The sequence below is a fragment of the Leptodactylus fuscus genome, chromosome 3, assembly GCF_031893055.1.
Source record: "Leptodactylus fuscus isolate aLepFus1 chromosome 3, aLepFus1.hap2, whole genome shotgun sequence".
NCBI lineage: Eukaryota > Metazoa > Chordata > Amphibia > Anura > Leptodactylidae > Leptodactylus > Leptodactylus fuscus.
In genome coordinates this window covers 203338232-203355276 of record NC_134267.1, presented here as the reverse complement: position 1 = coordinate 203355276, position 17045 = coordinate 203338232, and the positions used below count along the sequence as shown (strand labels likewise).

The 17045-nt window shown below is 42.7% G+C and overlaps 1 protein-coding gene across 1 annotated transcript in view; it reads right to left on the bottom strand.

Annotated features, from left to right (window-relative positions):
* Positions 1-207: 207 nt before the first annotated feature.
* STAG1 (STAG1 cohesin complex component) overlaps positions 208-17045 on the bottom strand; it is a 120389-nt gene continuing 103551 nt past the window's right edge. Inside the window, exons 16-34 of the mRNA XM_075269065.1 lie at positions 15324-15427; positions 15101-15193; positions 13456-13545; positions 13056-13259; positions 12308-12378; positions 10899-10986; positions 10708-10788; positions 10494-10586; positions 9151-9325; positions 8183-8322; positions 7719-7820; positions 7449-7597; positions 7045-7173; positions 6490-6698; positions 4982-5153; positions 4687-4797; positions 4431-4545; positions 4004-4084; positions 208-1429 (exon numbers count right to left, since the gene is read on the bottom strand). Coding sequence (XP_075125166.1) covers positions 1406-1429; positions 4004-4084; positions 4431-4545; positions 4687-4797; positions 4982-5153; positions 6490-6698; positions 7045-7173; positions 7449-7597; positions 7719-7820; positions 8183-8322; positions 9151-9325; positions 10494-10586; positions 10708-10788; positions 10899-10986; positions 12308-12378; positions 13056-13259; positions 13456-13545; positions 15101-15193; positions 15324-15427 — 2231 coding nt within the window. The 3' untranslated portion in view covers positions 208-1405. The remainder of the gene's footprint in view (positions 1430-4003; positions 4085-4430; positions 4546-4686; positions 4798-4981; positions 5154-6489; positions 6699-7044; positions 7174-7448; positions 7598-7718; positions 7821-8182; positions 8323-9150; positions 9326-10493; positions 10587-10707; positions 10789-10898; positions 10987-12307; positions 12379-13055; positions 13260-13455; positions 13546-15100; positions 15194-15323; positions 15428-17045) is intronic.

Sequence of the window (17045 nt, the reverse complement as noted above, 5' to 3'; positions counted from 1 at the left end):
CCGTCCATAGCAGCCCCGTCCCATGTGACATCCATAAGACACATGGGGGGGGGGGGTTGTCTTCCCAAGTCAATCCCTTTCCGTCTATGCTATATCTACCACAGAACATTTCAGATAAACCAGAACATCTCTATTTTTGTGTCATGTGCAGTGGATAGAAAGCCATTCTAGTACTGTTAAAATCACTTTATTTAAGACATGTGATTTTGACTTTTATTACAATAATACAGAACAGGGCAGTTAAACGGGGAATTATTGTGCTGGGGGAAAAATACTTTCCTCTTTCCCGTTTAAAAAGAGCCAAACTCGGGACAGATAACACTGAAAATGCTATAACTTGCAACATTGACCAGAGGGGGAACAATGGAAAAAAAAAAACCAAAACCGCCCAACCAAGCGCTTGTTATAGGCGACAAATAAGATTAAAATTCCATTTTTTTTGTACCTTTTCTTTACAAAAATATTACTGTTGAATTTTACTGCATGGATATTAGGCTCATGTCAGTCCCACTATTATAAGTTTCCTTTATTTATTGTAAAATATGTACGATGTGTCGAACAATACAAGGAATATTAAAAAAAAAAAAAAAAAAAAAAAGTGACAAACAACAAAAAATGGGGAGAAAAAGAACAAGTATCAAGAGAAGAAATTGTTACCGGCGAGTGATGAAACCGGGTGAAACTGCTGCTGTCCTTTGTTTGCTGGTATCAACTGGTTAAAATGTGCAGGACAGGTCGTAAAAAAAAAAAAAACCCTATAAAAAAAAATCGTGAAATTCTGACAGGGACCGGACCACAGCATTAAAATACAAAACTTCTGGGGGGAAAAAAAATTGGAACAGATGATGCAGGTCTTGACATCCACTGAGTAATAAAAATCCTTGTTCTGCTGGAACCGGGTGAGAATAAATTTATCGTTTTGGCCTCATCTGCGCCCCCTCTCTTGCCCATTTCCTCTTCCAGTGCATTTTGTAATTTATGTACATTTCCATACAGGGGGGTAGAGACGCGGTCCTGTAGGCCAGATTATAGCCAATGTGTAGAAACAAAGACTTCAACATATAAAGGAGGGGGAAGATTAAAATGTTGACTTGTACAGCAGGAAAATGAGTCGATAAAACCATTTGTCCATAAAACAGGCTATGTATCCAATTATCTCTCTGTACCACCAAATGCAAACAGTTGTGAGCATTCAGCATCCACTGATCCCGACAGGGGGCGTAGTGTTCTCTGTAGACACCGGGAACCTTCTCCAGGTTGTACACAATCCATCAATACCACAAGCATTTGGTTTCAACAAAAACTGTTAAAAAAGTCTTTTTTTTTTTTTCTTTTTTTCTAATTTTCTTACAGAAGCTCACAGTATACAGGCCTTTAAACAAGAGTTCCGGGTATGTGCCGAACCTCAGAACATTGGCATCCCAAATCCCTAGAATAGAGGAAAGGAGAATTACACCAATAGAATAGGACCTGGCTCCCACATTTATTCCTAAACTTATAAAGAACCGGGAAAAGTTTAGGAAGTCTGCTGGGAAAATAAACTGAACATTGAACCATTGAAGGGGCTTTTCTGTGATTTTAATATTAACCACTTATTCTAGTCTATGAATATCGGATTAGTGGGGGTCTGACCCCTGCTAATCTATCAATACTAGAGCCATCCCCATGGCCGCTTAGCTATTTACTGAAGTTCCCCACCCTATTTATAACTGTGTTTAAAGAGGACCTTTCACCATATCTGGGCACATGCAGTGTTATATACTGCCGGAAAGCTGACAGTGCGCTGAATTCAGCGCACTGTCGGCTTTCCCGATCTGTGCCCGGTGTGAAGAGCTTACGGTCCGGTACCGTAGCTCTTCTATGGTCAGAAGGGCGTTTCTGACCATTAGCCAGAGACGTCCTTCTGCCTCGCGGCGCCAATCGCGCTGTGCTGTGAGAGCCGGGAGGAACGCCCCCTCCCTCTGCTCACACAGCTCGTCCATAGACGAGCATTATCAGGAGAGGGAGGGGGCATTCCTCCCCACTCCACAGCACAGCGCGATAGGCGCCGCGAGGCAGAAGGACGTCTCTGGCTAATGGTCAGAAACGCCCTTCTGACCATAGAAGAGCTACGGTACCGGACCGTAAGCTCTTCACACCGGGCACAGATTGGGAAAGCCGACAGTGTACTGAACTCAGCGCACTGTCAGCTTTCCGGCAGTATATAACACTGCATGTGCCCAGATATGGTGAAAGGTCCTCTTTAAGGGCTAGTTCACACTTGAATAGGGGGAGGCGGAATTTGGTCCTGAAAAAAACCCGCTTCAGGAATTAGGAAAAAACTGCCAGGCGGTTTTTCCCTCCAGCACAGTTATTGGACCTTGATAAAACGCCTAGCGGTTTTCCGCCTCCTATTCACTTGCATTGATTTCCTGAGGTGGAATCCGTTTCAAGAAAGTTAACGTCGCTTCTTTTTTACGCTATCGGCAAAAAAAAACCACTAGCCGAAAAACGAACGCTAGCGGTCTACATAGACCACTATTGTATGGAGGCGGATTCTGCGTCCAAATTCCACCCCACTTGCTCCATGTGAACGAGCCCTAACACCTGGAAGAGACCCTGCAGCATCATAGCTCTTTGCCTTGTAAAGGACTGCAGCACTTTCCCCAGCACTACAACCGCTGCAAACAGCTTGTCAGTAGGGGTGCTGGGATTCAGAGCCACCAAAGTGATATTGGCAACCTGTTTCAAGGATAGGTATAAACTAAAATCACGGAAAACCCCTTAAAAGGGAACCTGTCAGGTTGATATGGGACACGAAACCACTCACAGATACTTATGGACCGGTATATACTAATATCCCATATAGAACTGTAGTAATGTCAATCCTGCCTGCATTTCTTTAAAAAAAAAAAAAAATCTACCTAGAGATAAGTCACATCTGACTCCTCTCTGATGCTCCTGTGCAGATGAAGGTTTGTATACCCTGGCTTCAATGCACACGCACCCAAGCTCCAGTGAATCTGCACGGAAGCCAAGGGTGTACTAAAGAGAGCGACTGTAGACACTACACCTTCAATCTGTAAGGGCCTGGGGGTGGCTTAGTGTCCCAAAACTCCCTAACAGGTTCACATGAGGCCACATGTTACAGAAAAGCTGCGTGTTTTTGTTGCACATTTTGCTGTATTTTTTTTGTGCTAAAGCCATGAGCAGTGTCAAGATCAATGAAAAATATAAAAGGAAGAGCTGACACTTCACCCGTCTGCCAAACCCACCCCAGGCTTTGGTTTAAAAAAAAAAAAAAAAAAAAAAAAAAGAACTGCACCAAAACCAGGAACCAACCAACCTGTGGATCAAACTTATAGTGGCTTTTAGAATGATTTATTTTTACAGGACACGTTGGATGGCGGTCCCTTTCTTCACTTGGTAGAACCAACTCTGGCCAGGAGGTCCGGTGGTGTCTAGATCATGCATATAATACATTCTGTGCAAGCTTCTATAATATACACTAAAAAAAGTGAATTCTAGAAGGGTCCCAGGGTAAGACACCACTAAGGGTCAAATAGAATTTGTGCTGTCCCAAGCTGTAGTGCACAACAGTAGGGTGCCCAGAGATTTTTGCACTGTTCTCTATTTCTATTAACAGGCAGCTATGCTATGAAACTTGGGTGTTGCAGTTATTGAGGCAATCTTAGGGCCACCCAATATGTCCGCCGCTTTCCCTACAGTCAGTAGTTTGAGTGAGAGAGAATAAAAATGAATGGGAGTTACAGCTTAGAACAATGAGCTACATAGTTTCCTGTAAAGCTTAGCAGGGTTGTGGTCAGGTAAGTATTGGAATATGGAGGGCTTATTTTAGAGATAGGTGAGATATCCTGTGTTTATGTCATTAATGTCTTTCATGATTAAACCCCTTGAACAGTTAAAATGCAGCAAACTCTTCAATGCAATGTGGAGCATTTGTATAACAGGCACACTCAGTAGTGCACGGAGATACAATATTAGGCAGTACATGAATACATACTGAATCATCTTCAATAATGGCTGCGGAGTCAAAGAAGTCTGGTCGGAGCTCTGCTCTTTCCCGTCTGTTTCGAGAAGGCGGCTAGAAAAATAACATCAGAAATAGAATCTATTTAAGCAGTGTAAAGACATTGATCAGAAGACCTTGTGCAACAAACAGTGCCCTGCATATATTGTTCTCTCCAGACATTTTCCTATCTTAGTAAGTTAATGCATCTCCTTCCAAGATTATGCAAATTGTTGCATTGTGTCGCTCTAGGGTAAAAGCCTCATTTCTCAAGTATCACAATGTATGTAACACTACAATGCACAATGTTACACACATTGTGATGCCTAAGAAATGAGACCTTACTGTAATATAATTGCATGGAAATGTCTTTACCATGGTAGATGCCAGACTGTTACAAACATACAGCAAACTAACTTACCAGATCAATAACCATTGTGTCCTCAAACTCCTCATTCATGTCTTCCAATTGCCCCCTCGAGGACATCATGACATCCTCAAATATGGGCTCTGCATCATCCTCCATTAGACCTCGTCTGAAAAGGGGGAAGGAAACATGCCAAGACCAGAGAGTTACTTGCACATACTATTTAATGTACCAAGCGGTTCTTCATTAGTTACATAGTTGTAGCCCAGGATAAGATCTACCAGCAAACTGGAAAAGGTGCAATACTCACACTCCATGTCTAACGCCGCTCCGCACTTTCATGTAGCTCATGGATGTTCTGTCTTTTCTATTTAAGTCTTCTAATTTCTGCTGACCCAACCAAGACATCTGCATCTGGGGACTAGGACGGAGAAAAGACAAAGCCTGTCACACAACACTTCCTTCTCTGTATTGTGTATGTAGTATCTAAGAGCAGATGACCCTGCACCTCTCACTAAACCATAGAGGGGTTATAGAAAAACTAGTAGAATAATTATACACAAAGTGGTAAAGCAAAATAACAGCACTTGACCCTGGAAACATACTTGTGTAAGAAATCTGGTTCTGAGCCGTGTTCAGACTCCTGTTCAGGCATTTGTTCTGGCATGGGTCTAGGGTTCTCCCGCAGTACAGTGGAGGTAAGCTGCGGGGTGGTAAGGGCTCCTGGTGTTTGGATGGTGTCGTTCCTGGTTACCCAGGAGCTGTCAATACTCTCTTCTGTAACAGAGAAATATACATAGAAGTTGAGGCATGAGATTAAAGGATTTCTTTACCAATTCCTTCTGACTATACCCGTGCAGAGTCTCAGAGGTCATATATAACCTCGCCCAAAATGGGGAAGGCGGCAGTATAGGCACCTGACCATCCCTGCATGGAACACAACCCAGGGTGATCCAAAAGCCTACAATAGTATAGTTGGAGGCTATAGGCGCTGCTGTGCAGAAGGGCGTCCCTGGCTAACTGTCAGAAACGCCCTTCTGACTGTAAAGCACTACGGTACCGGGACCAATAGCGCTTTACCCGGGGCACAGATCGGGAAAGCCGACAGTGCGCTGAATTCACTGTCAGCTTTCCAGCAGTATATAGAACTGCCTGTGCACAATCTGATGAAAGGTCCTCTTTAAAGGGGCTCTATCATTAGATTTTACAGTTTTTAGATAAACATATGCCTGAATAAGGCTATTCAGATGCTGCTAATTGTTTTTGAACCTCCCCCCATGTTTTTCTGAATTACCGTTAAAATGTATATGCAAATCAGTCCTACCGGGCACGGTAGATGTTCAGTGCAATCCCGCGTCATAGCTTGTTCATGCCCTCCTCTCTTCTTTGACGTCCTCCTCCTTGCGATTCATTGCCTCCAGCCCGGGGGTTTCAATCAAAATCTCGCGCATGCGCAGTAGCGCTCCCTCCGCCATTTTTGTGTAGAGAACTAATCTGTTCCCCTGAGAACTACGCGAGCGTGCTGTGCATGCACGGTATGGTCACGTTTTCTCTACAGGAAAATGGCGCTGGAGCGTGTGCAGAGGGAGCGCTACTGCGCATGATTTCGATCAACCCCACAGAGTTGGAGGCGGTGAATCGCAAGGAGGGGGAAGTCAAACCAGAGATGAGGGCGTGAACAAGCTATGCCGTGGGGAGGTGTTTGTATGGAACGCCAACCGTGCACGGTAGGACTGATTTGCATATACATTTTAATGGTAATTCAGGGGGGGTTGGAGGAGGGGGGGGTGTTTCATCAGCAGCACCTTATTAGCCTTAAAGCTTAAAGCCTATTCAGGCAAACATTTATCTAAAAAACAGAAAATCTAATGATAGAGACCCTTTAAGAAGTGTTATTCTACATCAAGGTGTGAAAGTAAGCGAACCAACAGCTGGTATATATTTAGACAGCAGCTCCAGCAACCCCCGTGACGTAAGTGGCACACCAGCACACTGGTACTTCATTCACAAGGAGGCATCAATGTCCATATTTGCCCGACTGCTCTGGATTCCCAGCAGTCAGACCCCAGCATGGTACAACCCCTATAAGCTACACAATATTCCTATGTCTTACCTTCCACTCCTCTCTTCTTGTGCAGGGGCGGCCGGCCCTTCTTACTTCTCACAGAAGAGCCCTTGCTGTTGCTGCCTCCACTATTCACAGACAAGCGGTCCTCATCCCCACCGGTTACCAAAGAGTTTCTGTAGGAGATAAGGGGCAGCCAAACATCTTCTCTTCTCTCCATCATTTGATCTGTCAGGAATTTTTCCAAATATGAATGTCTGAAAAGGGAAGAAGTTGACAAGAAATTAGTTTTAGAGAGAACTGAGATGCAGACGGCCTCTACCTGGCAGACTTCAACTGTTCATTGATCCAAAAGGTCACAAAACTAATATATTAGATTACATTAGCCCATAGGCACATGGGGAAATGCCCGACAGATGCTAGACTCCCTGGCAAAATAAGTCATTTGCCCAGGGTATCACAAGTTTGGGGCTTCTGGTATGAAAGCAGTTGCCTGTGGTGGACGACCCTTTTAGTGGTTGTTAGGACATGAAGGAGATCATTACTACTACTACAACCTAAAAATGAAGAATAGGTTTTGTGACACAACATTGTCATACTTACACTGTCTTCTTGTCCTGACGTAACAATTTTGAAGAAAATTCACTCAAAACTTCCAGGAAGGCCAAGTTTAGTGGTGGGTACTCGGGGCCCTTAGGATTTTGGTATTTAAAGGCAAATTCTATGCCATCTCTGCATTTGGGAAATTAGAAAGGAGCGTATGAGAGTGAAGTAAAAGCGCAAAAAATAATCAATTCATTAGAGATTTGATGTAAAAATCCTATTTCCTTAATACTGGAATATATTAAAGCGTGCACAGCAAGAAATACCCCAAAACTAAAAACAAACAAAAATAGTGAAACACTTCTAGGTAGTTCTGCAAACATGTCAGAATCTCAAAACATACTCTGGTCATTTCTATATAGTTTTATACTACATGGCAGACAATTCTTACATAAGGTACTTACTTGTGTAACGTGGCCACAGCTTCCCTGGTCTTTATCTGATCCAGACCAAACGTGAGAGCAAACCTTCGCGCCAACTCTTTAATCCCGCTAACATGTGCAGACGTCCTGTCCAGGTTGGGCCCTTGTTCCTGGACCAGTTCATTGAACAGCTGCAATAAAGGGGATGAGATTTAAGTGCATATGTAAATACCTAAAACGTGGGTAGGTTCTGGTAACATCATATTCTTCAGATGTAGGAATGGGAAGAGATATAAAAACATTGACTCTTACCTGCTGCAAACTAAGGATCAGGGTCTTGGCACACTGAATCTTGTCTATCTGCCGTGTTTTACTTAGTGTTTCTTTTATTATGTCTCCATAATCATTGTAATACTAAAGAAAACAGAAAAAGCAGAATGAAGTCATCTTAACACTACTTATTAGAGGGAAACAGTCAGCATGAAAATGCAGTCTAAGGCCTCATGCACATGACAGAGTGTGAGGGCAGAGGCTCTTCTGATGGGAAATCCAATGCTCCATTCAGTTTATTATTATTGAAGCGCAGGTCCTATCCTGCCCTATGGCATCAGAACTGAGGGGAGTGAAGTGGGAGTCCAGTGAGCGGTCTGACAGGTCTTTGTGCACACACTGATAGCGGTCAGTCATTGAGAAGAACCAACCACTGGACTTTCAAGCTAAAATACAGGTAGCTTTATAAATACTACACTCATATGTATGTACAATAAGACAGGTACCTTCATGTAGTGCTTGAAGATGTCCGCTGCTGCATGCATGTCTACAATGTCATAGATGATAAGTTTACAAAATGCTGCTAGCAGATTTCTCCTCTTGTGCAACGCCTCAATTTTGTTGGCTTCGTCTTCCTCATCACCCTCTGTAGGAAACAACATTATTATTAGTTATGAAAATCTGTGCATACTGCTGGCAATATTTGCATTTATGATGGGGCCCTTATGGAAGCAAAACAGAACCTAAAAGGCCCAGAAAAGTTACTGAAATGGACAAATGCCTACATCGTTCCCTTCTGTAGTCTTTGGTGTATTTACATGCTAAAATTGGTGCAATAAATCTACTGTGACTGTACTATTCACCTGGATGGTGCTCGCAGAACTCTACGTCCATGTCTTAAAAAAAAACCCATTGAGATGAATTGAGCAGATTTTTATTTGCATAACAAATCTGCAGCCTTACAGGTATACTTACATGGGATTTCTGCTTGCTGCAGTGTAAAAACTGCTGCAAAATCCTATATATGGACATCTGCAGAAAATTTCTCCCCATTCACTTAGAAGGGAAGGTGGCACCAGAGAATTTTAGATAGATGGATAGATTTTTTTTAAATAAAGGTTTATGTTAAACATATTTTTAATCAATTTGTGATAAAGCTTTCAAATTTTCCATGTTATATATAATTAAAAAGAAATTCCTAAGCTCTCACAATTCTGTGGCTACCAAGCCATATAACATGCTGCCACTTCACATTTTCTGTATATTTCTTTGCAGCAGTCCCTCACTTGATGGTCACAGCTATCATGTATATGTAGATAAGACACAGCACCCACCAATCACAATAGAGGATGTCACAGCTCAGGTCACACAGCATACCTAGAAAACTCTCCTAGAGAAGTCAATAGACCATTGTGTCTAACATATTTTTGCCCTAATGAAACATGACCACAGTCTGAAAAGCAATCCTCCTTACCCATGCTCTGGTTCTCATCGTCTTGATCAATGAACACATGATCCATGACAAAACTAAGCAGTTCAGATTGCAGTCCTATGTCAGGATTAAAGACCAGCAGCAGAAGATTGTCCCTTCCACCCGTGGTCAACTGATGGCTGAAGATCATAAGAAGGTCACAGAGCAGCATGAATGCCTGGAAGAAAACAATGAAGATCTCAAACTCAAATCACTGGTTACAGACTGACCAAAAAGTGTCACCTGTCACTCAATATCAAAGACAGCAACCACCACTCCAGACCCCAATGATTTGAACAGCAGGACTGTTAAAGTATACATGGCCTGGTCCTTATCCAGCGTGGACACATACATGCTACTATAACTACAACATCTGCCTAAGATAACCTAAAATCTATAAGAGGTTTTATATGTTCCTGTATAGTACTATATGCTACAGTCAGCCACTCAGCTGTTAGTATGGCGCACCAGTGTGACCTGGAACCATCATTCATATACAAACACTTCACTATTTTACATCCAATTAAGTAATATTAATCAGGGCCGAGTCGTCAGGAGACTAAACCATTGACTACTAATTTTCCACAGCCCGACTCGGACTCCCCCATAAATGGCTGAGAGTCCCGGTCAGTCAGCTAGTGACTAAAGTGCTGTGACAATAATTTGTACAAACTATACATCTAATACAATGCTAAGAATTATATAATATAATGAAAAATAGGTCATTTTATTTGGGGGTGGTAAACTTTTTTCCCCCCATATGACCATCCAAAATTGTTCTCGACTGCAACTCCACAAACCTGTATTGATGTGTATAGTAATCTGCGTCTAATAAAGGAAGCCACAGGACTGGCAAGTAACAAGCCTGTATCTTTAAGAAAATAATTGTTCTTCTGCAGTCTGGATCAAGAAAGATTTTTTATTTATATAAGGGCTAGTTCACACAGGGAATACTGGGACAGATTTTGACACGGAATCCGTGTCAGAATCTGGCTCAAAAAACCGCCTCCCATTGAAATCAATGGGAGTTGGTCATTTCCTTTTTCTGCGAGCTGTTTGTTCCGGCGGATGAGTCAGCAGCGGAAATCCGCCTCGCGACACCTCCCTCCCGACTAGGCCCATTCATCTGGCCTAATCTGGAGCGGAAAACTGCGACTGGATGCCGATGCACTGCAGGCGGCATGCAGTTGCGGCTAGCCGTTTTTTTTGGTCTGGAATCTAAGGCGGCCTCCACGACAAATTCCGGTAAAAAAAAAACAAAAAAAAACGCACGAGTGAACTAACCCTAACACTTTTGGTAAACTCTCTGCATTACTTTCCAGGCTGTCTTACACAACGCTACTTACTTGTTCTTTCACCTGTGTGTTCACATTGGACAGACACTGCTGACAGACAGCCAAGAAGGACTTGACAGTTTTTCTTAACATCAACATATCTTCCTGTAAAGAAGCAGAAGACATCCCATGATACCGGATTCCACGATCACAGTCACAGTACAGGAAATCTCCCAGGTCTACATGCAGATAGAGGAGAGTGGAGTATGTTGTACTGGCCACTTACTTTGGATGGGTTGCCTTCTGTGATCTTCACCAGCTGCCACAGAATAGAGTAGTGCGCACACTGAAGAGCCTGGACACCAATCTGGACAGAAAATTATAGGGATTACGTTATAGACAAAATCCATGTAATAGCACATTTGTATATTCTCCACGTAACCCCACAGCCCTCCACAACAAACCCCAGATGCTCACCTGCTCGATCATGCCTTCATGCTCAATGCCCGTCCTTAATAGCCGGTAACAGTTCCCAAACAAATCCCATTTTGTCAAATCGTGAGCACTGCAAATACAAAACAAAGATTCTGTCACATTGATTCCCCCCAATGTTACATACACAGTTCTCCATACAAAGATCCCAAAACGCAACAGTGGCAGAAAACAAATGACCAAGTTTAAGAGCCTGTTCACACAGCAAAAATGGAAGATGTGTCTGAGGTGGACTTCTTTTTGCCATGGATATAACTCACGGTTCAGCCTTAGGCTGGTCTTACACGACCATAGTGGTTTTTGCGATCCGCAATATGCTGATCAGCAACACTGAATTTCACTCCAAAAAGTCATTCCGCAGACGTCCATGCCCATCGGCACACCTCCATAGAGTTCTATGGGATAGTCCATGCCGTGATGTCCGTGACTTTGCGGACCTGCGGTATTCAGTGCGGACCCCGGACACGACACACCACGGATAAAATATCTGGTGGTGTAAGAGGCCGCACTGAATACAGTGTGTCTGCAAATGGTCAGCAATTGAGAACCCACAATTGCGGACTAAACTTACTGTCGTGTAAGACCAGTCTTAACTTCGGAGTCTGTCGAGCTCTTGGTTCTGAGACTGAATAAGCCAAAAAATCTAGAGCAAGAACAAGCATGACATTTCTTCAGCATTCTGAACAGAATAGGAGGCGGGTTCAGGATGGAGTTTAAAGGGGCTCTATCAGCAAAATCCTGCAGATAGAGCCCTATAGAGTTTAATTTATCTTTTACAGTGCCTGAATAGCCTTTTTAAAGGCTATGCACGCATATGTAGGGCTCTATCTGCAGGATTTTGCTGATAGAGCCCCTTTAATGCTGACTTTGTGCCACAATCTGCCTCAATATCAGTGTCAAATTCCTCTGTGTGAACATACCCTAAGGCTCTTTCTTTGTGGGTCCTGGTGTGGCTAGGGCTCAGAAGACTACATTAGAAATTGCTGTGACAAATGAGTTTCCCCAAACATAAAGGGATCATTTATGGTTCTAAAAAGAAGATTTGTTTTTCCCCTACAACCAGGACACTTGTGCAGTGACTTATGTCTAGTATAGCAGCTCAGCCTTAATCACTAGAATGAGGATAAGCTGCAGTACCAGAGAAATCCCATGGACAAGAGAGATTCTATTTCTGGGGACTGTCAATTCTTGTTTTATTCTAGAAATCTGTAGCTAAAGGGATCCTGTCACCAGTTCTGGGGACACCAAACTTGACAATAATGGGGTCCGTCGTCAATCGTTTTAAAACTGAAATCATCAGACGAAAGCGTCATCTGTGCAGGACTTTTATGTCCGCTGATTTCAGGTGGACATTGCTACTCCTTATACCAGTAGCTGTATTCGAGTGTACTCACTTGTGAAAACACGTCAGCCGTTTTAATGAGGCCAGGACGTTGTAGACATCATCCTCATCAGCTTCGTCAATCTAGAATAGGAACCATTTACAGCAGAAAGTTCAATTTCACACTAAAATCCATTTTTCACCAAATCATTCAAATTCTTCAAGTGAAATCACAGTCAGTATGTACACAATAGATCTGATCTGCAAGCAGAAAGCTCAGCTAGAGTTTTTGGATCACTGGCGGGGAAGGGAATAAGAACGTTGGGTATAATACAAATATAATAGACAAATGCTCAGGGAGCAAAAAAAAAAATAAAAATCACCAGATTTACAGTCGGTCATCACATGGGGGCTGACCTGGACACTATACAGGGACCAGAGCTATCTGCTTCTGGACCCATGTTATACACAAAAGCAGCTCTGTATAGTTGATCATTGCGGGGTCTGCATGCCAGCCCAAATACTGGACAACCCCTTTATGTTTTCCAGTGCAGCTGCACTCAAGAAAATAGAGTGACACAGATGGAAGGAGCATGGTGTAGGTAGACCATCAATATTATATCTGTGAGAAGTCATACACCCAGGCACCTCACAGATCACCAGTGCCCCACTGAAGTCTATGAGGATAAGCCATCATTCTTAGAGGTTATATTAAAGGGATATCCAGTTTCTCAGTCTAATGATCCAAGCCATTGCAGATCAGCACTACTAATAGTTATTTTACTCAATATCTAGCGTAACCTGAGCAGCTGAACACTTACATCTTGCAATAAATCCTCCACAGCATGTGAGAAGCGATCTACCAGCTCATCGATCAGCTGACTGTGGGCAATATCCACTCTGTTCTGTATTGTGTACTCCTCGCTGCATAGAATGCTGTACGTCTTACTACAGGCTTCTAACACGTCAGACTCGGTATGCTTCTCCACCACAAATTTAATTTGCTTTAGTAAACTGTCCAAGTGCTACAGAGGAAGAAAAGATCATCATGTAGAGAATCAGACACATCAGTCATCTGGGGGACCCCAGAGTCCGATGTGAAACGACAACCTAAGTACAGTGCTGTAGAATATGTAGGAGCTATATAAATAAAATTCAAGTTTATGGAATTTATGGGGGCTGCATACTTCATGAACACCCCTGAACAGAAAGCAGACATACCTTTTCCATACGTCCAGTGCTGTAAAGCTCTAGATCAAAATACTGAGGGATTTGTAAAAGATTCGCCACTTTCTCTGCATCGGCAGAATACTATAGGAAAAAAAACCACAACATTTTACATAGAGACAATTACTTTGCATATTTAATATTGTTGGATCATGACAAAATGGAAATGCCTGAGGTACTGGAAACATCAGCTTTATACAGTTTATAGCTACTGCTTACAGGGGTTTCCAGAATGAAGATATTGATGGCCTAGCCTTATGTGGGCTTTCCACATTATGTGTGTATTTGTTGAACATGTGGAAATCAGTCTAACGTATATAATGTGGTTGGGGTGGGGGCTTTAAGGGTCACACAGTGTGTACCCTAAGCAGAGCAGCTGCCATGGACTTGTGAGCAGCTAATCTGGTGTTATGTTCATTAGCTGCATAGTGATGATACTTCAATACAGTAAAAACATGAAGGGTAAAGTTTATACTGTAGGTTTACCATGTGGCTTTCAACTCTTACAATACAAAAGAGAGCTGCAGCAATTTATGTAGATGTGCCACCTCACTTTTGGAACAGTATCTGCCGCAGCAGCTTTTAAAGAGGTCCTTTGGCGTCTTCATAGAGGTGTGGTATTGTATACCACTAGAAAGCAGGACAGGGTGCTGAATTCAGTGTACTGTTGGCTTTCCCGGGATTGTGCCCTTTTGCCCTTTGTGTGGTACTGTTAGTTTCAGCCCCGACATCTCGCCACTGTCAGAAGTGTGGGCCTAACAGCTCTGTGTCATTTCTGGACTATGAGGAATGCCCCCAACAGTATTCTTCCATAGACTTGTACTGTCAAAGGGGGTGTTCTGTACCACTCAGCAATAATGCTAGGCTGTCCTGACAGTGGGCAGACATTTTGCCAAAATTAACACCACAGATATCTCCAGCACCAGGGCTCATATCGGGAAAGCCGACTGAATTCAGCACACTGTTGGCTTTCTGGTAGTATATAATACCACACATCTTATGAGGACGTGAAAGGTCCTCTTTAAAAAGCACGTTGCTGAATTTTTAATAGACAAATTAATCAGTATATCTACCCCATGTCACCCCAGCCAATAAGGATATTCCCTATTCAGAGACCCCAATCCCCAGTCCTCTTTTAAAATCTAACTACTCTTGCCCTTAGGCCTCTTTGCAGATGACCGGGAGCAGTGTGCTATCCGTGTATTTCATGGATAGCACACTGTCTCATTCATTTCTATGGGCCCATACACATGACCGTGAAATACATGGTCACGTGTGCGGGTCAACAGTCAAGGTTGCAAAATACATTTCGCAGTCCTTGCTTCTGTGGCACCTATCCATTTAATGAAAGGGGCCACAGAAACACGGCCAGTACATGGGTGGCATATGGGTGACATCTGCGTGTCCCTAGTGCGCTGCCCATGCCTTTAATTCACAGATGGCCAGCAGCACACTCAGTCACCCACTCAAAGTACACAGATCAACCTATTGAATTGCAGTCTATTTACTACATTGTCCTGTTTTGGCCATTGCAATACTATGACTGGCTGTAGTTTTCCCTCCCCCCCATTAGATAGCTAGACCCTGTGGTGATCAGCTTTTGTAGGGTTAACTTCATGAATTGTAATCGGTAAAATACCTTAGATAGCAGCATTGGAAGTGCAACAATGAAATGTTCGGTCAACTTATTCTTGTCATCTATTTGCGTTTTTCTCTCCTTGGCAGTTAAAACCTATGAAAAAAAAAAAAACAAGATCAGTGACAACGGATTAGAAACTATACAAACTCTTGGTTGGAAAGATTCATATAAAAAGTCAATGGATTGCATCTTTTGCCAGGTAATAAACAATGATGCCACTTACCCTCTTTCCAGTTCCCCTCCCCACAGGCGGATGTGCTTCTGCAGCCTGGCGAATCGTACACACCATGAGCTCTATCAGGGCACTCTCCTGCCGCTCAGACATCACTGGAAAACAGCACAAGTATCATGAATGCTCAATGCAAGTTGGGTGACCAATATTTTGCTCCAACACACTGCCACTAACCAAAAAAATAGGAATATATCAGGAAAATCATTCCCAATGTCAAAGGGATATGTCCTTAGAATGCATTCACCTCTATAGGACCTGCTCTATTTTCAGTGGAATGGAACAGACCATCAGAAGCTAATTCACAGATCATCCACATGCTCTGATACTTTAGCTCAGCCCTATTTAAGTGTATAAGATTGAGCTGCAATACCAGACACAACCACATGGAGAGTAATGTGCTGTGCAAAGAATGGGACCACAAAACTAGCTGGGGCATCAATGTGCGACTCTCAGAAACCCCGTTAAGTATTTGTAATCTGCCCGGTCCTACATACGAGCTGAATGTGTATTTAGAAGCAGAGCCTTGTGCTAAAGTGCTCAGCTTGTCTGACGCCATCTATAGACATGAAGATAACGCTATTTAACCAGCAGGAAGTGGTGACAACCTGAACATTAACATCTCTGTAAGATCAATGACTGCGCCATTTACTAAAGAATAATTGATGAGAATTTCCCCCTAACTGGCAGTCTTACATATTCAGTAAATACAAATTTCTCATAAAGTGTTACATAATGACAGCGAGCAGCTGTAACGCCGTATACCTGCTGTGCATCAAAGTCTTTTAGGCTGGGCTCATAGCGGCATTGCTATTACCATTGTTCTGCTCCATCATAAGAACAGAGCAAAAATAATAGCAAAGTCACATGAAGAACATGCACACCTTCATTGTCCGACACTACCCACTGACTAATAAGGTGCTATTGGGACCCCCAATGAAGGTGCCAATGTAGCCTTAACGCGACATTGCCATCGAGCCAAAGTATAGACAAGATGAGAATATGTGGATTCTCCTAAACACCAGGTTTGGAGTTACAGAAATCGCCAAACGCAGTGGATCTAGGCATTATCCCCAACTCCAATTAAGAGAAATAGCCTAGAACAGCCATGCTCAGAAAATTGCATTAGTAATAACACCCCCCTTCCCCACTGGAGTCCCCTTTACAGTTTCAATGATTTAGTAGGTTCTTCCACCATCAATATATTTATTTTTTTTAAAGTATTTAGTTCACCAATTTAAACTCTGGCCACTAAGCTTAATAATAGACTTGAACATCTTCAATCCAGGAGGAGTTTTGCTTTTAGCAGTGACTCCATTTACATTCCATGACAACAGAAGATAATACCAGTCATTGCATTGACTTCTGGTAATATGGGATGTTGCAGGCTATGTACTTCCCGCTCACTGTACAGAACAAGTCTATCTAAAACTACGATAAACCACAAAGAGTTGGCTCCAGACTGTTGCTGCCTATGGATATGCTGTAAAGCATATCACTAAATACTGCTTAATAAAGCAGAGGACATGCTCAAGCAACCTCCACAATGTACCCCCCCCCCCCCCCCAAAAAAAAAAAAAAACCAAAAAAAACAAAAAAAAAAAAAAAAAACCCTCCAAGTCAGAAAATAAAAATAGATTAGTAAAAAGTGTTATTTCATAATCTAGTTGCCATAATAATAATATCGTCATCTAATAATAGTAATGATGATGAGGA